The sequence below is a fragment of the Thermobia domestica genome, chromosome 16 (assembly GCF_964235325.1).
Source record: "Thermobia domestica chromosome 16, izTheDome1.hap1.1, whole genome shotgun sequence".
In the NCBI taxonomy this organism is placed as follows: Eukaryota; Metazoa; Arthropoda; class Insecta; order Zygentoma; family Lepismatidae; genus Thermobia; species Thermobia domestica.
The window spans coordinates 143,517,931-143,540,253 of NC_137469.1; the positions used below are offsets into that span (position 1 = coordinate 143,517,931).

General features: G+C 36.0%; 1 protein-coding gene across 2 annotated transcripts in view; it reads left to right on the forward strand.

The window, feature by feature from the left end:
- The window catches only part of LOC145673466 (phospholipid-transporting ATPase ABCA3-like), a 312,570-nt gene that overhangs the window by 163,030 nt on the left and 127,217 nt on the right, over positions 1-22,323 (forward strand). For both annotated transcript variants that reach the window (XM_081743188.1, XM_081743189.1), the window contains exons 14-15: positions 4,033-4,282; positions 18,426-18,613. In XM_081743188.1, the coding sequence (XP_081599314.1) occupies positions 4,033-4,282; positions 18,426-18,613 (438 nt within the window). The remainder of the gene's footprint in view (positions 1-4,032; positions 4,283-18,425; positions 18,614-22,323) is intronic.

Here is a 22,323-nt window from a genome sequence, read left to right on the forward strand (position 1 = left end):
CATTTTATCACTTGCTCTTGCCAGCGACCCCCTTATAATTTTAAATATACCTTTGCGGAGATCTCACGATATCCATCTATTTCTATAATAGTACAATACATTTCTTGTATATAGCAGATAACAGTAACTTCCCTAAAAGCGAATGGATTAAAACCAAATTTGGTCAGTTCATTCATATTACAAATATCGAATCCAATCCGTCATAATGTTCAAAATGGAGTCAGTTTGAAAATTTTAAAACTTCATAACTCCCTTAATTTTGAGTCATATATAGTGTTTCCTAATTTTGGTTTTGAAAGAATCTTGGACAGTTGTTAAAGTTGTTAAAAAAGTTATTGAATATTTTAAATGACTTGATAATGTGCGTCACGAAGGTTGAACCAGACATTGCTGCAATAGTGAAATCACACCATGCTCAGGTATCTCATTAGCTTTCAACTTCAATTGTATTTCAATATGCAGGTTTAGTTCCATTTGTATTGTATGCAGTTCTCATTGGTTTCATATCGTTCATCTTTCATTTAAATAAATTTTTAAACAATTCTGCACCTATTGAAAATGTTTAGTACACCTATTTTTTGATGTTCTTAACAGTATGTATAAAAACAAACCTATCAGAACAAATTCAAAATAATATTTTTAAATATTTTCCGGTATTAGATTCTAATTAAATTTATCTTTTTCGCTTATCTTCGCGACCCCCCCCCCCCCCAGGTTAAGAAACCCTGCAATAGAGGAATAAGATAGAACCTGCTCTTTGGACGCTGAATCCACATCAAGAAGCCATTACTGGCTATTTCTTGCTGCTTTGGCTCTATATAGTTTAACATTGAAATCGGAAGTGCTGATTGATGTGTAAGTATCACCTCCTTTTGCAATATAGGAATAAAGTCAGAGGTGGTATATATTCTTGCGGTACTGAATCTATATCAAAAACTGCTCGTTGCTATCTTTTTCCGCTTTATCCATTATAAGATTAGTGTCGTAACCGAAAAATAGTAGATTTTCACCTGTTTCTAACATATAGATAGAAGTCGAGACAAAGGGATACTGATTCTGTGTCAGAAGATCTCTTTTTGGAATCTTACCGGCTTCTTCTATGGAAGTAAATGCTGAAACCGGAAGTAGTAATAAATTTCAAACACTTCCGGATTTAGCAATGTGGACGCGATGATAATATGCTCTCGTGGGACGCTGAATCGATTACTAAAAATCGATTGTCGCTATCTATTACCATTTCTGTTCCATGGAGATTAATGTTGCAACTGAAATTGGTTGCTTTGTACTACTTCCGGTTCGAGTAAAGGGTTAGCGAAGGAGATGGAATCCATTCTTGGGACTGAATCGATTGCAAAAAACTGCTCCTCGAGTATCTCATAGTTTTTTCTCTATGGAAATAAATATTGAAATTGGAGATGATGATAAATTTCAACCATTTTTGGTTGCAGTAGTGTTCGGTGGAGAAGAAATATTCTCTTGAGGCGCTGAATCAATTGCAAAAAGCTAGCTTGTCACTATTTGCCTTTTCTGTTCTATGAGAATGAAAGTTGAAACCATAAATAGTTGATTTCTACCATGTCAGGTTTGAATAGAGAATTAACTTAGGAGATGAAATGGAACCTATTCTTAGGATAGTGAATCTATTAAAAAAAAAAAGCTTTTCGATATCTTTTACCGTGTTTGTTCTACGGGGATCAATATTGCAACTTGAAATGATTAATTTATTCCACTTTCTGGCTAAGTAGAGTGTTAACGGAAAAGTTGGAACGTATTCTTGGTACGCTAAATATGTGGAAAAAAAATCTTGTTGACATCTCTTACCATCTTTACTTGATGGAAATAAATGTTGAAACTTTAAAAATAGTAAATTTCAACTACTTCCGGTATTGGCAGAATGTTGGAGGTGATGGTATGTCCTCTTCAGCCGCAGAATCGCTTACTAAACACAACTTTTCGCTATCCATTACCGTTTGTGTTCTATCGAGAGCAACGTTGAAACCGGAAATTGTTGATTTACACAATTTCTGGGTTGAGTAGAGGGTTAGCAGAGGAGATGGAACGTATTCTTGCGACGCTGAATCGATTGCAAGAAACTGCTTCTCAGTATCTCTTACTCTTTTAGCTTTATGGAAATCAGTATTGAAATCGGAAGTAGTAGTAAGTTTCAACCACTTCCTGTTTTGGTAGTGTCTTGAAGGTGATGACGAAATGTTTTCTTGAGACGCTGAATCGATTGCAAGAAACGATTTATCGCTATCTAGTACCATTTTTGTTCTATGGTGATAAACGTCAAAACCTGATATGATTAATTTTTCAACACTTTCGATTGTAATAAAGATTAACGGAGATGGAACATACTATTGGAACTTTGAATCGATTACAAACACGCTTCTCGATATCTCTTACAGTTTCTGCCCTGATATCTGTCGACAGACATGAATGGACGGACATAGCCGTTCTATAAGACTTCCAACACTTACACTTAGCATAGTTTGGAAGTCTAATGATATTAATAGTGTACGCAAAGCAAGAAAGATGGCGGGGGGAGGTAGGCTTGCTGTTAAATAGCTCTTTGTTTGTCTGCATACGTATTTATTTATATTGAAACGGAGGACTTCGTGTTGATACACTGATGGTTCTGTACTCACTTCAGAATATGGCAGGCTCAATCTGGAAAATTGCAAACGTGAAATTAAAATCATTCCCTTGTTTCTAAAGTTACGGATTGGCCTACCATCTGTTTTCACGTAATGACAGGACAGTGTTTTGTAAGAAATTGTGGCCAGTAAACTGTATTAATCACTGTGGAGCAATACTTTTTATGTTAAGAATCGGCGCGCCCACATATATACAATGTAATTTGTGATTACTTGACTGTTTTTTTTTTTATCTGTAGAAAGAACGGATGTAGTGGTAATGAAAGGGTTGAATGTTAATGCGCTGAGTGAAATAACACAGTATATATGATAATTGATGATATGAGTCTTCATTTGACAGAGCTTGGTTGTCTACAGGAAGACTGTAACAGCATGTAGTATATACTAGAACAAATTTCCGTAAATCTTTTGTGTTGCCACTTTATTGCAGTTTTTTGTTTTAAAGTATAAATCTGATTGAAAAAGCAAATAAGGTGTCTTTCGGTCCCTATCCTGTAGAACAATGTGTAGGGTTACTTTGACACCCTACTACTAAATAAATTAAAGAGTGATAGACTATGACCGGACCGAAGAATGAAACTGGGTCATCTTGTTGGTGCATTAGTCACTTGCTATCTGGTGCTTCCGAATACCAGCTACAGATTCTCATGTTTAAGATCGAGTTTTAAGATCGAGTCAGACCCTGATGTTGACATGTAGTATATGCGTCAAAAGGGACTTGGATGTAAAAATATCGGCTATCTCTGAACATACTAACAATTTACTTTGATTGGCTGTTAAGAAACAGAAAGCTATCAAATAAGACTTAAACTGGAAAGTAGTTGAGATATGTATTTAAAATATCATTATCCATGTGAACAGTTGTTTTTTTTTTTTTTTTCAGTTTAAGAGTAGAGCAGCACCTCACTTCATCCTCAGATAAAATTCAATGTGGTTTTGGGATAATATAGTATTAGAATGTCTTTTCAAAACTGACAGTAAGAAAATCATGTCATTCAAAGAGCGATAAATGTACATCTGGGGAGGGAATCGAACATAAGTCTCCGGTGGGTCAGCGACTACGCTATCGAATTGACTTCAGACCAGGCTATACATTTTCATTCTTGAGGACGATGCTCTGCCATTTAGACCACATGAACTGTATCATAGCTCATATTCTGCTTGGACAACCCAGTGTGTAACGCATCTCACAGTAAAGTTCTGTTCTCAGTCCAGGTGAACATATTTCGTGTTTTGACTCTCATATTATCCATACTTATTAAGAATATGGTGGGAGAAAAAATCGTTTGATGGAAGAGTATCATATACTTTCTTCGTAGTCTATTAAATTCTTTGAACGGAAGTATAGTTCTTACATTTCCATTTTCATTTCCAGGTGCAGGATACCATCTACACTTAGTGAAAACACCATCTTGTGAGCCTAGGAAGGTAACAGATGCCGTAACATCGTTTGTACCGGACGCAGAATTGAAACAAGACAAAAGCTCTGAGTTATCCTATATTTTGCCGTCTCATGAATCTAGTAAATTTGCTGAACTCTTTGAGTATTTAGAGCAAGAGAAGGACCAACTTGGGATTTCTGGAGTCGGAGTAACACTTACAACCATGAATGAAGTGTTCCTAAAGTAAGCATGATTTTTAAGTTACGTATTTTCTTGTACAGTTCCTTATTGTTTTTCAAAAATATGGCGGTGATCGAACTCTGGTCTCTGGCTTACTGGACAAAGATTCTTATCACTGAGCTTTCATTAACATAGTCGGCTTTCTCTTTTTGTCGTTTCCATTTAATTGACAATTTGTCCCAGTTTTTATAGACGCAATATATTATTTTATAGATATATTTTGATTAAGAATTTTCAGAATTAGACAAGGAGTACTTATAAATCGTAAAATTATTTCGTTTAGTACACTTAATATATAGGTACAACATATTTTTTTTACATTTCGTGTTTGCTAGCAAATGGCGGAGACAAAATATATGAAGCAAAATTGCGTAAAATGTTAAAAGTTTTAATAAAGTTACATAGATTTTTTTTGTACATCGTGAATATGTATGAAATTACTCTGAGAAATATTTAGTGATAGATGCTATAGGATTATAATTTAAACGTTCTTACTATGTAGAACGTTCTTACTTTGTATCTCAAGCTAAGTGATTTATTGATACGGTTCGAATTTTAGCTCAGCTGCCTTGGGTTGCAGAGGCAGCACACACTGAAACTGTATCAATAAATCACCTAACTTGAGACACAAGGTAAGTACGTTTTAGTTTGAGAAACATTAATTTTTACGATTACTACGACATCGTTCTTTTACAGTTGTAGACTTAAATATTATCTTATCCGTGGTAATTAGAATAGTGATCATGCTTTGTAATTCCTGTGTCTAGTATAATGCAGTTGATAACCTAATAAGTATAGTTATGAAATAAGAACATGTTATTTAGCAACAACTCATTGTTTACTGTACAACTACTTACGAGGGGGTATCGTAAAGTTTTAATTATCATAGAAAAAAAAATCAGGATACAGGAATTGTGATTTGTAGTTATTAACCCCTCTCTGTGTAGTCACCATCCAGATTTTTCCACACATTTTTCCCAGCGTTGCTTCACTTTACGAATACCGTCATTGTAGAAGTCTGCACATTGTGCTTTAAACCATTCTTCCACGTCATGAATGACATCATTTGTGTTGTCAAAATGGCGACCACACAACGGATTCTTCATTTGGGAAAACAAGAAAATGTCACTGAGTGCGAGGTCTGGAGAATAAGACGGATGCTGCAATACCTGGAAGCCACACGTCCTTGCTTTGTCGACAGCAACTTGAGGTCACGCCGTACTTACTTCTGAAAAGGTGTCAGCACACGACGAACCCAGTGCGCAGATACCTTAGACATTCACGTCTAAGTTTCGTAAATAGATATGTATGGATAGATGTACTTCGGAAGAAGTTCGTTATGGATAATTTTCCACACAATACCATAACTGAGACCAATCTCATTCATAATCGTTTAGATGGTCACACGTCTGTCTTCGAGGATTAAATATTCCACTTTCTCACTGGCCGCATCGTCCGTCAGGTATGATGTTCCAGGTCTTGGGTAGTCTGTGAAGGACATATGACCGGTTTGGAATGTTCCTTTCCACTTTACAATGGTGCCATAAGATGGACAGTCATCGCCATACATAGCCTTCATCACGTCGTGAATTTGTCTGGCATTATCATCCTTCAAATGCAGAAACCTTATCACACTGCGAGCCTCAATCTTATCCATTTTGCACTTTGGTCACTTTTGACACGCCTGTAAAAAATAACAGTCATTAGGAGCTAATTTCGTTAACATTATGCACATAAGAACCATACATAAACTGACAAAATTTCATCATCATATCTTAATAACTTTCTGATTATTATTAAAACTTCATGATACTCCTACGTATTATCCTTATGATCTTACATTTAGTTGAAGGTGCCATGTTGAAGTCTTGTTAAAATAATAATTAAAAAAATGTTGGACACCCGCCGTGCTAGGTGCCATGTTGAAGTCTTGTTAAAATAATAACTTAAAAAAATGTTGGACATCCGCCGTGCTTTAGAACACCATATTCTCGCAACTGTAGGTGGAATTCTAATATTTTGGCTCTAAGTAAAGATCTCAATTGATAAAAAGAAAGTCCACGTTTGTTTGATTTAATTCTAATTGTAGGTGAACGCAGAGCTTTTCAAGGAACGGTGGGTGGCCAGTTTTTGTAAACAAAACTCTACATAGAATTAATATGTTAGTTAAATTGATAAGATATATCAAGTTTAATTCTTAGACTTACGGAGATTTTTCAGTTTTTTCAATTCCACAGGGTTTGTAATGTATATTCATTTCATGCCAATACTGTTTCTTCACCGAAATGGTATTATGGAGAAGAATTCTTGAGAACTGACCCAGCAGACAGCTTCCCTTCCCTTCTCGAGTGCTAGTAATGTTGCCAACTCATACGTTAAGAAAGTTACTATTCTACTTGCGTGATAGGCCTATCCCAACATCTACATTTTGTGCCACGATTACATCAACTACTATCATACAGCATTGTTCACATTTTGTTTTCGTTACTATTACAAAATAAGTGTTTTGTGTAAGGGTAGGCTTTTTGGTTCCCTGGTGCCTTTTCCTGAAGGAGGCACCACACCTCACATATGCTTCTCAGCTGTGAGGGAGGAAGTAATACTTTCAGGTACATTCCACTGACTCTGTTTGTTTCTCCTTTCTTTGTGCTTCAGATCCAGCACAGTTTCAGCATTGGACGAACAATCAACGAAAAATTAGCAGAATCAATTTGTTCCTTACCAATGACAACGGTCACACGAGGGCCTGCAATTGGAAGTACCCTTTCAGAACATTACTCCAGACAAAATGCTTGTCATTACAAAGTGTATATTGAATAGTACTCAGCAAGCATGAGTTCCCGTTAGCCTAGAATTACCAAATAAACATTATCGGATGCAGGACATTCTTTCAGAAACAGTCTTACGTTTTCAAAGAACAGCATGACTTTTTTTTTTCTAAATTTTGAAACTGCTTTTTTTTCTACCGTTTTGCTGACGTTGAAGCTGTCCTGTTTAATCAGGAAAAAACTTGTTTGAATCGCTGTTCAGGATTTCTTCAGTTCTAAAACAGGATGATGACAGTAATAAGGTTAGTTTTAACTAGTGTTGCTCATGAGACGAGAAATTTCTCGTATTGTCGTGTCTTCGAGACAGGGTGGATTGATTTAAATCAGTCTGATTTAAATCAAGATTTAACCACTTGATTTTTTAAATAAAATTGTTGATTTAAATCAAATTCCGAAATAAAATAATTTAAAGTGAAAATAAGTAAAATCCCGTTTCTGTTGTGTTATTTCGGTTACGGAAGTTAATGATCATAATACAATGAGACAGTATGTACAGCATAGTATGAAAACAAAGTGTCACGCACAGGATGATTATGGAAAATCCTGTTCTATTCTAAAGAGAATGACGTACGAACCATGATCCTAGGATGAATAGGGATGTTTCAGGAAACTGTCACCTGATATCCTCTTTTATACGGGAATCTGGGGTATTTGGGAGATATTATTTTTCGCGGGCTTACTTTTGCACGTAGAAGATTGAAATTTTGCACATTTATTCAATGCACCCCTTAGTATTTTTCAGTGTTTTAGATTTCTACCTTAAACAGAAGAGGTAAAAACTAAAAAGGATATTTTTAACAGAAAATCCCTTTTTTCGTGATTTTTCCGCCCCAGATACACGATGGAGACATTTGAATGGTACAATTGAAAATCTTTTATTCTGAAGAGAATAATGTACAAATCACGACCCTAGGATAAATAGAGATGTCTGAGGAAATTTTTATATTACATGCGGGTTATCTGGGGCATTGTGGGGATGTTCTTAGCTCATTATTAAATATTTTCCCCGCCCTCAGTATTCATAATAGCTTGAAATTTTACACACACATTTAGTACAACCCTTCGTATTTCCCAGTTGATTTTGAGATATGTACGTTAACACAAGGAAGTCCGGAGGGGATCAAAATTTGAAAAAAAAAAAAAATCAAAAATCCCATTTTCTCTCAAAATTTCCCGCTTCAGGGACATGATAGGGTAATGTGAATGATACCGTTTCAAAGGCTGTTCTATTCTGAAGAGAATGAGGTATGAACCATGATCCTAGGATAAATAGGGATAATGATGTAGCTGTTTGACTGAAAATCCATAATTTCCTTTTAAGAAAAGCCAAAATTTAAAAGGGTTAAGAAACATTGTTTGGGATTAACAGAAGTTAACAACTGGGGATTAATTCAAAATTCAACCCTAATACTTTCATTTAAATGGCATAATTAGTATTTAATAATTCCTAATGCTTTTTCCTCAGTTCGCAACTTGTAACTTATCAGCAGAAAGATTTGATTTAAATCAAAAAAATCAACAAAAATGATTTCTTTTTTTTAAAAAAAATCATGATTGTTTTCCACCCTGCTTCGAGATAAGAAGTACATTTTAAAATTCGAGACTATGAGAAACATGAGATAATTCTCGTCTCGTTTTTAAGAAGAGACGAGAAACTTCTCGGGATTTGTGGGGAAAACTAGTGCACCAAATGTATTATAACACACTCTTCATTTACGCGGAAGGCTTCTTATAACTTCTAGATAAAATTAAGAAAAAACGAAGGTATATATTTTATACATAAATTTACGAAACGAGACTAGCAAATTTCCGAAGCGAGACGAGAAAAACTTTCCGAGAATCGAGACAAGACAAACTTCTTTCTCGTCTCGTGGAAAACACTAGTGATCGCGACTTGCGCATGCTATTCACGTCACATTGGTTTGTGGGTTCAGTTATATCTCGTTTTGCATATAAAAACGAAACCGATCACTCTTCATTTTTCGAAGAGTAAGATATTCGCACCAACTGAGTGCATTAATATATGAAAACGAAAAGAACCTGTTGATAACAAAAATAGACTATGATTACGGTTTAAAAAAAAAAAAAAATGTATCGTAAAAACACGCACACACTTACATTTAAAAAATTGATGATGAATTATGCAATAGATTTTTCGTTATACACAGCTAACACAATTTAAAACCTCCTACACCTTTATTTAAACAATCAAGCTTTCTTTTTATAGCAGAATGCTGAACATATTTCCAGTACACGTGATATTAGGTTCAATTCAGTGTGGAACACACACATTTGGAAAGAAGTGAGCAATGGTTCAGGTACAATTGTAATATTAGATTCTCTACATTTTCGGAGTTGATTTAAATAGTGATGATTTTAAGGCTCGAGGAGATTACTATTTCTCACGAAGCTACGAGATTTTCCTCTGTGAATATCTCCGACCGTGCTTAGCGACTGTTATAAGTATTTTGTCAATACTATTTTCACTCTTCCCCGAAGGAACGTGGTGTTATAATCCCTGAGGTAGTACTACTGCTGAAAGAAGGGTGCATGTGTACTTCGCGTAAGCGTAGTGCGCTCATCACGTGTTGGCCGAGCTGGATAAAGAATCTCAAGAAAGCTAGCGTACAATATGTTGTAGAGACGTAATTAAGACGTGACTTTAGACTACCATTTGCTTTTCAGACGGCTAAGGCGCATGCTTTCTGGATGCGTGATTCGGGACACGGTAACTTGGGTAAAAACCCAAGTAGTGAATCGGGTCTCATTTTAAACAATAGATCCTGCCTTAGTACTGACATGTCGTACTACAAATAACAATAGTTTCCCCTAATTGATGCCTTCTCTCGAAAGATAGAAAGTGTAACAATATTTTTGGCTAGAAAGCAAAATTATAGAAAATGAAATCATTCCCTGAATTTTAGTCAGATAAACAGACTCATATTTTCTGTATTTCGAATTTTGGAAGGATTGTTCAGCAGGGAAAAAGAAGTGAAAATATGAACAGGTAAAAAGCATACGAGGAGCTACTGAGAAGTGTTTTAGCCCAACCCAGAAGTAGTGCACGTGGAGTGATAGAATTCTACAGTTATTCTACATATTCCCTCCGAAGTTAATACATACACTACCTTGGACAGTGCTCCAATTTTTGTGGACAGATTATAAAATTATGAAGACAATGCCTCGCACTACTGTTCCGTAACACTAATCACCTCTTTATCAGATATAAAATGGCGTCCTTTGAAGTATTTTTTGACTTTGGGAAATAAGTAATAGTCTGACGGAACTTGGATATGGGGAATAAGTAGGATGATATAGACATTGAAATCCTAGATCATGCAATGACAGTTGTGTTTCTAGTGCTGGATGGACTGGGCCATTGTCCTGAAGGAGCAGAATTCTTTTTTTTCAATTCTCCGATGCACTTGCAATTTGTCTTTCATCTGCATTAAATGTCTGACTCGTCGCAGATAGTCTGAGTACTACTCCATCCTTATCCTAGAAGAATATCACAGTTTTCCAGCCGAGTTTTGTCTCTTGAACTTCTTAAGGCCAGGGAAACTTAAGTGCCACTATTCCATTGACAGTTATTTCGTTTCAGGATCGTAATGGTACAACCATGTTTCGTCCATGGTTACTATTCTTGACAGAAGTTGGTCGGCATTGCAGTCAAAATGGAAGATTATCTCCCTTGATGCCTTCACTCTTTCACGCTTTTGATCTACTACCATATTTTTGGAAACTCAATTTACCTAGAGCATGCGCATATTCAAGTCACTATGAATTATGCTTTCGATGCGTTCCCGAGAAATGCTCAACATCTCTGCCACACGCTTTGCTGAGATTGTGCGATTTTCAAGAATAATCTCCTGAATTCATCCACGATTTCTGGAACAGTCACCGTTTCTGGTCTTCCTACATGTGGAGCATCATCTGTTTAGAAATTGCCACTTTTAAACTTTGCCACCCTCTTCTTCACCACTGCATATGACTTAGGAGAAAAAATGAAATGAAATCTTTAAGTTTTACGTCTCTCGGTTATGCCGGTTAGGCTAAAGGAGACGGTGATAATGAGAGATGAGTGAAATGGTGGAATGAAGAAAGTGGGAGGAAACGGGAGATCCCCGGGAAAACCCACGAGCACGATGTTTGTCCACCACAAAGTCCACACGGCGCGAGCTGGGATCGAACCAAGGACCCCAAGCACCGGAGGTTAACGCTTTACCACTGAGCCACCGCGCCCCCTGACTTAGGAGAGTTCCGTAGTGTTTCACTAATTTCGATGAACTTGCTTCGGTAATTTTCCGTGGTGGAACAAAAATTTGAAGATGGCTCTGATCTCGATGTTCGTGAAATTCGATCGTTGTGCACACATGGTTACCTCGGGGGCCTGAAAAACAATAAGAATTTCGTTATTAGTATTTGAATTTGCATTTGCACACACGGAGATATGTTCTTTAAAACTATACAATTTTATCATTCTACTTGCACTACTGGGTTGGGCTACGAATTTTTCAGCAGTTCCTCGTACATATAAGGTTCGTAATCTAGAACATGTAGATGTATTTATTAATCGTTTGATGGGAAGGTTCAAAGTTGATAATTCTAAACTTATCGCTCCGTAATTCAATTCAGTGGATAAGTACTGCTTATATTATTACATATAACATTTGTCGTTGCAGCCATCCAGTAGGTAAAACCTATACAGTCTCATTTAATCAAAAAGAAAATATTGAAGTGTATTACTACTGGACGGTAATCTTGAAAATCATTGTTCTTTGTGAAGGCATTACCCTGTTTGCATTTGCGAGGGGCCATTAAAAGGTTCGTGCAATCACCTAGAAAAAAATCCATGATGGTATTCTTTCTATACATAGTCACCGTACATAGCGACACATTTTTGCCAGCGCTTCTTCACTTTCCGTAAGCCTGTTTTGTAAAAGTATGCAGTGGCTATGAAGCCACAGTTTATTCTCAGAAATGATGTCATCCGTACCGTCAAAATGGCGTCCTCTGAGTGGACGCTTCATTTCTGGGAAGAGAAAGAAGTCACTTGGTGCCAAGTCCAGTGAGCATGGGGACAGGCCATATTTCATATCGTAATTTTGTTGTCTTCATCATGGATGCATGGGCGAAATGAGCTGATGCATTGTCTGCTAACACCATCACCCCATTTATGACTAATCCACGACGTTTCTTCTTCAGTTCCTCTCGTAACTTAGTCAGGATATGGGAATAATAGGTAATAGTAATAGTTTGCCCCTGTGGTAGGTCATGATGACCTCTTCACAGTCGCAGAAAACGCAAAGCATCATCTTGATGGCAGACTTTTGCACTCGTGCCTTTTTAGGAGTGGGGAAAGAGGGATGTTTCCATTATTTACTCATGCCCTGTGTTTCTGGGTCATAAAGATAAACCCAACTTTCATCCATTGTTACTGGTCTGCCGAAAAAGTCCTTTTCATCCACTTTACAGCGATGCAACATTTTTCTTGCTGCGTTGTCGCTAGTGATGCGAGGTGGAAAATTTTCCGCTATATTTTTCCGGAAAATTTTCCGTTCTAAAAAAATATCAGTAATCAAGTAACAATTCCTCAGCAATCATAAAATTAGTTGAATTCATTTATAGAAATGTTAAAAATTGAAAGATCGTTTAAAGAATCCGAAAATTTTCATGGCTCAGACAATTTTTAGTACTATATAGGAACAAGTGAAACAATTTTTCAAGAATCGAATTTTTCTGTCTTGTATGGAAGAATTAATGAACTTTCTATGAATCGGGAAATTTTCATCATTTTGAAGCAAAAAGTAAAACAATCGGAAAGTTTTATTGCTCTGTAGAAATAAGTGAAAGGAATTTTTATAGATCGGAAAATTTTCATCACGATATAGAAACAAGTGGAAAAAAACTTTTCGTAAGCCGGACAATTTTGGATATTATGTATAGTTTCATAAAATTGATTTAATTCATGTATAGAAATGTTAAAAAGTGAAAGATCGTTTAAAGAATCTGAAAATTTTCATGGCTCAGACAATTTTCATTACTATGTAGGAACAAGTGAAACAATTTTTCATGATTCGAAAAATTGTCTGCCCTGTACAGTGATGAAAATTTTCTCGAAAATTTTGAAACGGAAACTTTTCCGATTCATAAAAACATATTCCACTTATTCCTACATCCTTGTTTAGCCGTGAAATTTATTGGTAATAAATATTGTCTTGAAAAGTTTCATGAAGTGAAAATCTAACGATTCTTCATTTCAAGAATGTTTCAAAAACTTCAATGCGTTCTTCCCTCAGAATCCACCTTCGATCGTACAATATTAGATTTCGTCAGTTTAATACGCATAAGACGGTTTTTTCATAGTTTTACTACTTTTGTAGATTTACATACTGCAACATTTATAAATAAAGTGCCTACTGTAAATTTTTGACCACCCAAAATTCGAGTTCAAGTAACTCATGAAAGGAAATATTGACCGTTTTCTGGATATAAACATTTATTTATTCATATATTCATTCAGAAGAGAAAGTGAAATATAAATAATAAGGAAGCTGATTTGTATAGTTGTTCTTCCAATAAAATAATAAAAGAAACATAAAAAGCTGCACTATTAGCGCTGCGCTGTAAAACCAACAAGTAATTTTATTTTAATTTGCAAAATAAAAAACATATATATATATATATATATATATGTACTTGTTCTATCGAATCATCATTATTTCTAATACATTTTTATACATAATAATGGTAGTTTTACAGTACAAATATCTTCTCTAAGATGTTGATTATACAAAATTCCAATATTGAAATTATGATTTACGAGTGTTAAACACAATAAAATATTTTTTTCTTATTTTCGGTTAAAAAAATAATCTTCATACGGAACTTTTATGTAGTTATTTCATTAGATAGGCAGTCCCACATGTGAAGAAATAGTGGAATTTTTTGTTTCTGAAATTGATAAATTCACAAAGGTTTATTTTCAATTTCTTGTTACATTTTAATATTCGAATGGGATATTTGTTCTCTGCGAACTCGATGTATGTTCCCTGCACTTTACACACACACACACACACACACAGAGAGAGAGAGAGAGAGAGAGAGAGAGAGAGAGAGAGAGAGAGAGAGAAACACTGTATACTTTTACTTGCCGACTTGAAATATTACAAAATTTTCTGGTTTCCGAAAGCTAACTGGAAAAATGATAATTTGTTGCTGTCTAACTTCCCTCTACAGGAATTGAATTTTATAGCTGAATGTGCAGTTAAATATTGTGGAAAATTTTCCACCAAACATCACTATATATATCCAAAATGGTCCGGATTATGAAAAGTTTTTTCACTTGTTTCTACATCGTGATGAAAATTTTCCGATTCATGAAAATTACTTTCACTTGCTTCTCCAGAGCAATAAAACTTTCCTATTCGCAAAAAGTTGTTTTACTTTTTGCTTCAAAATAATGAAAATTTTCCGACTCATAAAAAATTCTTCAGTTTTTCCATACAAGACAGAAAATACTTCGATTCATGGAAAACTGTTTCACTTGTTCCTACATAGTAATGAAAATTGTCTGAGCCATGAAAATTTTCAGATTCTTTAAACGATCTTTCACTTTTTAACAATATCTATACATGAATTAAATCAATTTTATGAATACTGAGGGATTGTTACTTGATCACTGATATTTGTTAAGAACGGAAAATTTTCCGGAAAAATATAGAAGAAAATTTTCCACCTCACGTCACGGCTAAATAATGAAGTAGGAATAAGTGGAGTTTGTTTTTATGAATCGGAAAATTTTCATCACTGGTTGTCGCACCCACCATGTTGCCACTTTCTAAAGAAGCAGCTGGTTGTGAATTATATTCCAGGCAGTCCCGTAACTCATACCGGTTGCGCACACAACACCTTCAATGGTTACCTTCTTGTCTTTCATTATGATCTTCCCAACTTTCTTCGTCAAGACGGCATCATCAGTGAAAGGTCTTCCAGATTCAGAGGTGTCCGCGGTGGCCTAATTGCCATTTCCACTTGGATACCATCTCATAGAATGGGCTTTCATCCCCATAGACTTCTTTCATCTCGTCGTGGATCTGCTTTGCTGATTTTCACTGAAGATTGAGGAACTTAATGACGCTTCATGCGTCAAGGAGCTTAATGACGGTCTATGCGCCAAGCTTATCAATAATCTCACCTTCAGTAATTTACCTGCAAAAAAAGAAAGGAAGAGTTGTTCTAATGAGTCCAGAATTTGCATGTTAACATAACAAGGACCTAACTTTAAATTGCATGTGCGAGGGGGTTCATATTTCGTCACCTTCTAGATGATTGCACTAACTTTTTAATACCTCCTCGTACATAATTGGCTACTGTGTTGCTAGAATGAGAATAAGAGAGAATATTCGAGGCTATTTGTTAATTTATGTCGTTAATATGCTTGTTATGTGACACGTATCTGAGAAAAATATGGACTTTCGTAGGACAATGTTAGCTCGTTGGAGCAAAATAAGAAACTATTATAATTGACTTTTAGTGGAAGTCGTATCACCCTGTTACCACTTATGAGTATTCCACTGAGGCGTTAGCTGTAACTACCCTTTCATTAAAGAAGATAGTTATAGCTGACAGATTAGTGGAATACTGACGATGTGACAACAAGGTAACGACGTGCTCCTGTAAAATTTCAGTATTTTTCTTATTTTCTCCGGCTATAATTGTTTCATCGCACATATAATTCCAGCAAAAGATTTAGTAAGACTATCCATGGCTTTGGATTGATTATTTTAACAAAAGAAACACTGACCAAAGCTTAAAAGACACTTTATTTTAAATTATAATAACGGTTTCGGATATCTAACATATCCTTTTCAGACAATATCGAAAATAAATGAAAATACAGACACACACACATATATATATATGACAAGGAGAAAGGCTGGTTACGAGGTGGTACCAGAAAGAGTACTCAGCGGGGGTGTACTGCCATGAGAGGAGCGACGTGGATAGGAGTACAAAGAGAAATTTCATAACGAACATGATAAGAAGAATAGAAATGCTGGAGGACGAAGAGGAAGGAAGGAAGGAAAGCATACAGCAATTCTACAGACAGTAAGAGAAGAACGGTTACAATAAGAAGAAGTTAGAGAAGGAAGAAGAACGCAGGAAGAGAAAGAGAGGGAGAAAGAAGAATGAAGAGGATGAGAGTGGAAAATGGCATGGTATAGAAAGTATGGGAGAAGAAACGGAGAAACTGAAGAATTTGTTGAAGAATGGAGGGGTCAGAACTTACAGAAGAATTGCTTTACTTTTTATAAAAATATTGTAAATACTTCCCTATGTGGGAGTAGGTAGTGTAATTACAGTCCGGAATCGACTCCTACTACCGGTTTTTATTCTAAAATCATCTAATAAAATCAATAGTATTTACGGAAATACTACTATAGCATTTTCTCTAATGTAAGGTAGAGAAAAGGTGGCCCAAGACTGTACAGCTTTAGGGCAGGGTCTCTACAGAGCTCCAAAACAAGCTAAGCAGAATGGAGTAGGAAACTTCAGTGCTCCGAAGCAAGTAGTGAGGGGGTTTAGAGTCATAAAGCCCGAAAGCAGGCTAAGTGACAGAGGTTGAGATCCCGACAGAGCTCCGTGCAAGCTAAGGCGAAAGGAAGGAAAACCTAGAGTTCCGCAGCAAACTAGAGGCTTTTAGGTTGGGTTTCCTCTAGAGCTCCAGGCAAGCTAGAGGAGAGGTGACCAATCGCAGACTAATAGTTGTGCGTTGAATCCTCTTCGTTATATAGGCGCTCCGGGGAGCGGTGGTGCTGCTGCTTCCTTGTCATGTGACTGTAGGTGGTGCTGGTGGTCCGTCATCTGCTTCTGTAGTAATCCAACATGAGGTGTAGTACTCCATCGTAAAATAGATGTGGTTGTTGTGTACAAACAGGAGCACATATAATCTTTATAAACACAAACACGTGGTGTATTACAATATATATATAAATTTACAGTAAAACCTGTCAACTTGGCCACCTGTTTATTTTGGCCTGGTTCGTTATGAACCTGCATTTTTCCATAAGACATTCGTTATTTATTACTCTGTAAATTGGCCACATGTCTATCTTGGAAGTTGGCCGCATTGAAGCAGTGTTTATCCTATGTTGATAAAGATATATTTACCCACGTATCCTGGCCACGTGAATACGTTTTGTTATTTTTCTTAACTCTTTCGTATTACCGTATGAGAGCCAAATGTTCTGTATTTGTTACTGGAGACAGAGAAGCATAGATTATTGGTTCTTGGAGATTAATGGCCAGAACACTACCCTGACAAAGGGGTGGTGAAGGAAGATGCGAATAAGAAAAAGTACGCACAGGAATTCAGGAAATGGTTGTATGTATTTGTTTACCTTGTCTGTTTTGGTAAAACCATTAGCTATATCGCTCCTTTCATCAGTGGGGAACTTTAGTAATTCCGGGAAATTCTCAAGGTTAAAGCTAACCATCTCAATTGTCATTTATTGGCACTTGACTGTTTGTCGAAAGGTAGTGGAGGTTTTGATATATGAATTCCCTTAAGATTTTCTCAAAACGTCTTTCGCTCCAAGGGAAACACTTGTAACTCATTAACAAGAGGTAGTTACTACAAAATTAGAATGTTCATATGTGCAAAAGTAAAATGAATAAGTAAATAAATAAAATAAAAAAACATACGTCTAGAATGAATCACCATGAATAAATTTGTTATTGATAACTGATTTGCTACTTTTCGAAAGGTATCTACAGAAAATATTTGTCACTGAATAATAATAATAATAATAAAATCAACTGCATACAAATTATTGAATTTAAAATTTTGCTTTTCATGTTTTCAATCTGAATAACTTAGTGTGCTAGAATACCAATTTCAATAAATTGCGTACATATGTTTCGATTTTATATTTGTATTTGTGATTGTGTTTTCCATTCGAATAATTCAGTGTACCAGACTAGTTTTCAGGAAGAAAAAATGCATATATTAAATATACTGTAGTATTTGTTTTTCTAGTATTGTGTATTATTATGATTACTATATATATACATTATTTAAAAGTAGCTTTCATGGTATTGTTTATTAAAATTTTACAATCAAACAAGACTAGAAATCTATTCTAAAAATACACCAATCACACTTATTTTCTGTAAGTCGGCCACTTTTCAATGGAACCGATGGTGGCCAACATAAACCGGTTTCACTGTATTTTTAAACAATTCGAGTGAGTAAACATATCGTTCCTCTTAGGTTACAGCCTGTATTACATTACATTCTTCTGTTGCTTTTCCAGGGTTGGTCAGTTGGCCGAAGAACAAGATAGAGAAAAAGTAGTAGAAGTATTTGACAGTGAAGATTTAGGATCTTCAACAGATGTTCACGTGAAAATAATGAATGGAAAATCTGCCAGTTCGAGATCGTGTGATACTACATGTATTAATGTTGAAAACTTAGCATCAAGTACTTTAGATAATTTTGGAGGTAAGATTACACATCTTTTTATTCGTAAAAGTATGTTCAAATAATCATCTCGATTCAGTTATATTCAATTTTTAATGACGTCTATATTTGAATATGAATATTTTTGAGAGACTGTAATTAATACTAAAGAGTGAGAGAGAGAGCAAACGTATTGAAAAGTTCAATTTTGCCTGTTGCACTTATACACATATGGATGTGACAATAGGCCCGAAAGGAGGATAGATTGAGGTTCTTTGTGGACGAAGTATTCGCGAAAATACTGGGTGTAAAAAAAGCGAACAAACAAATGAACAAGGAAAACCACACGAAGTGAAACTTCACAACACGTATCACAAAATATCGTGGATTATACGATAGCAGCTCTGTAAGATGGACGGAACACTATTTCCAGAGCAAAACATGTAGTTGTGGATCCACACATTTTTAATTATAAAAATTTTGGCAAAGATATCTTTGAGTAAATCAAGAAATTGCTAAGAAGATAACATGAAAATTGATTTTAGATTGGGTAACAAGCGTCCTGTATAACATAGAATAGAATTGAATTAGGTGCTTGTTTGTAAGTCAGTCAGATATCTTAACTGGCAGTGAATGATTAAGTTCATAACTTAATGGCAAATAGGATGAAATGTCCATATATATATATATATATATATATATATATATATATATATATATATATATATATATATACACGAGTGTCCTCTTTGTTTCTAAGAAAGGTCACTGCCAACACTATTATTATTATTATTATTATTGCTTATTTGGCTGTTATCTTGTATTTCATTATATACTATATTATTCTTTTTTTTTATATGAGTTGCAAAGGATATCCAAAAAGTCCATGTACCCCTAGGTTTAAGTATCACAAAGGACAATATCAATGCAATTTTAGTTCTGTTTGTAAGACTGCTTTCGTAGTCACAGACAACACTAGTGGTATCCCTGCGTCCAAGGTCGCGTGGAGCACTTCAGTTATGAATCCATGGCTGATGTGAGTGGTTGCAGTTACTCAGGGGATTCGGCGGCTCAGTGGCAGAGCGCTCATCTCTAGTGCGTGGAGTCCTTGGTTCGATCTCCGCCGAAGTAAGTTTGTGGTGGACAACATCGTGTTCGTACGTTTACTCGGTGTACTCCCGTTTTCTCCCATTTTCTCATTCCACCAATTCTTCCATCATCGTTCACTTACCTTAATCATCATCTTCCTTAGCCTAAAGGGCATAATCGTGGGACGTTAAACTCAAAGATATCATTTCATTTTATTTGCAGTTACTCAATTGAGGTACGGTTAATGGCAAGTATGTGGGAACACGAATGGCAATACACAAGGAAAACCGTGACAGGTAATGACTGCGTTTAGAGATCGCGTTGGCAAGGATTACCTCATAAAGCAATATTGCTTGATTGAGAGGAACGTGCCGTTGCTTCAGAATGTGTCAATGCCTGACCACATAGTTTACATAAGAAGATGCGTGATGCCGTCGTTCGGTCAGTTGCGATATCTCCAACTAAATCGATTCGCAGAAGAGTAGCTGAACTGAATATATCGTGTTCAACAATGCCATACCACATTAATTAAAATTACTTTATGTGGTACGCAAACCTGAGGGTATGGGTACTTCTCGAACACCCTGTATAGTTGTATGTTTTATTAAGTGTTTAGCGAAGCTTTATTCATAGCAGATTTCCTCTGGTGTTGTTGTCGAGCTTTGCCAAGACCATTTCTTCTCTACTGTGTGTGGTCATTGGGGAGCTTTCTTACTATTCTGTTTAGATAGTAATACAGGCTTTTACAATTTAGAAATGAGTGTGTGTTCATCTCAATTATATCCTCAAAATGCTTCATAGTCTTATGGCAAATATTATTGTTACAATTTCAAGTGAAAGTATGGTTACAGATTTTTGTTTCTACATCTTTTATTTCAGTTGCTAGGTCAGTGTACTTTCTTTTCTGTGTATTTTTTCTACATGTTGTTATCCCATGGTAGGCGACGATTTTTATTATCATTACTACAAGGTTCCTACTGGCCAGGGAAATCAGGGAAAACTCAGGGAAAATGGTGAAGGTCAGGGAAAAAGACTGGAAATCAGGAAAAGTCAGGGAAATTTTATAAAATACAGGATGCAACAGCGTTCATAGCGTAATTTGACTTGCGTAGTACAATGACGTCCTGCATGAATGCGCGCTAGCTCGTGCCGCATTCGTGTACTAATGAGCTGCCATTTCAAGTGTGAAAGTGATATGGATCGGTGGAGTGCACAGCATCGTGCCTTTGGTGTTGAAAGTTCTTTCAAGAATAACGAATCCGTTATTGCTACCCAGCGTCTATTTCGGCAACATTTCAAGTTGGGACGTCATGAGAAAGTTCCAGATGGACGGACCGTTGTGATGTGGGTACGTGCATTTCGAACAACAGGTTCTGTTTGCAATGGCAAACCGGGAAAAAGTGAAAGAACTGTGCGAACATCAGAAGCCGTGGAAAATGTTCGTGCTGCAATATTGCGTAGCTCAAAAAAATCTCCTTGTCGGCATTCGCAAACTGTGCATATGTCCGATCGCTCATTCAGGAGAATATTGGACGAAAATCTCCATTTTCACCCATACAAGTTGCAGATTGTTCAGGAGATTAGGCCTCGCGATTGGGTTTCACGAGAAACATTCTGCTTAACCATGCGTGATCTTCGCCAAAATCCACAAATGTTGCACACCATGCTGATGTCAGATGAAGCTCATTTCGAGTTATGTGGTTCAGTGAATAAACAGAATATGCGTTATTGGAGTGACGTAAATCCGCATGAACTGCACATCAAATCCTTGCACAGTTCTCATGTCACAGTGTGGTGTGGAGTTGCTTCCTTTGAGATTATTGGCCCTTACTTCTTTGAGTATGACAGTGGTGTGGCTGTAACTGTCACCAGTGAACGCTACCTAAAGATGCTGAAAGCCTTCGTTCTACCCCAGTTAGGTATGGTCGATGTGGATGTGGAACACTTGTGGTTTCAACAAGACGGAGCGATCTCACATACAGCCAGAATTCAATATCAATCAATTATATCAATTATATCAATTTCGCAAGAGTCCTATAATTGAAATCAAATTTATATTCACAATATTGCCGGTCAATTCAGATTTAATTCAAATGATATAGACAGATTCAGCTTTTATGCGTAATAAACAATGAATAACATTAATGTAAACATATGAGTGACAACACTGTGATTTCAAATTACAGGGGAAAAAATACATTACAATTAATATCTGTATGGTAAGGAAACTAACATTTTTGTAATTGAATTAATTAGCGATTAACACCAATCTCTCTCTGGGGAGAAAGGGCTTTCGAATATATATATATATAAATATTGACTAAGGCGTTCTCCAAAGAAGTGAAGGACAGAGAGTTCCTTTTATTGTTCATTAATCGGGGAGTCCAGGGGATCAAGCTAATACTCATTTGCATCTGGAATATCCACATCTAGTGGTTCTTATTTCCATTAGAGATAACAAGCGAAATGGCAGGTAACCCGATTTTTGCCAATTAGAGAATTTTAAGCATTCATATTTTAATAATTTTTCGCTGGCTTTAAAGTATATTGCCACAGGCGATTACTCGCAATCTTAGATTTAGTTAAAACCGCAGGCATTTCCTGTTTACTGTCTATAATTTGCATAAACAGGAAGCGTGTGCCTATTCAGCTAGGAAAACGTT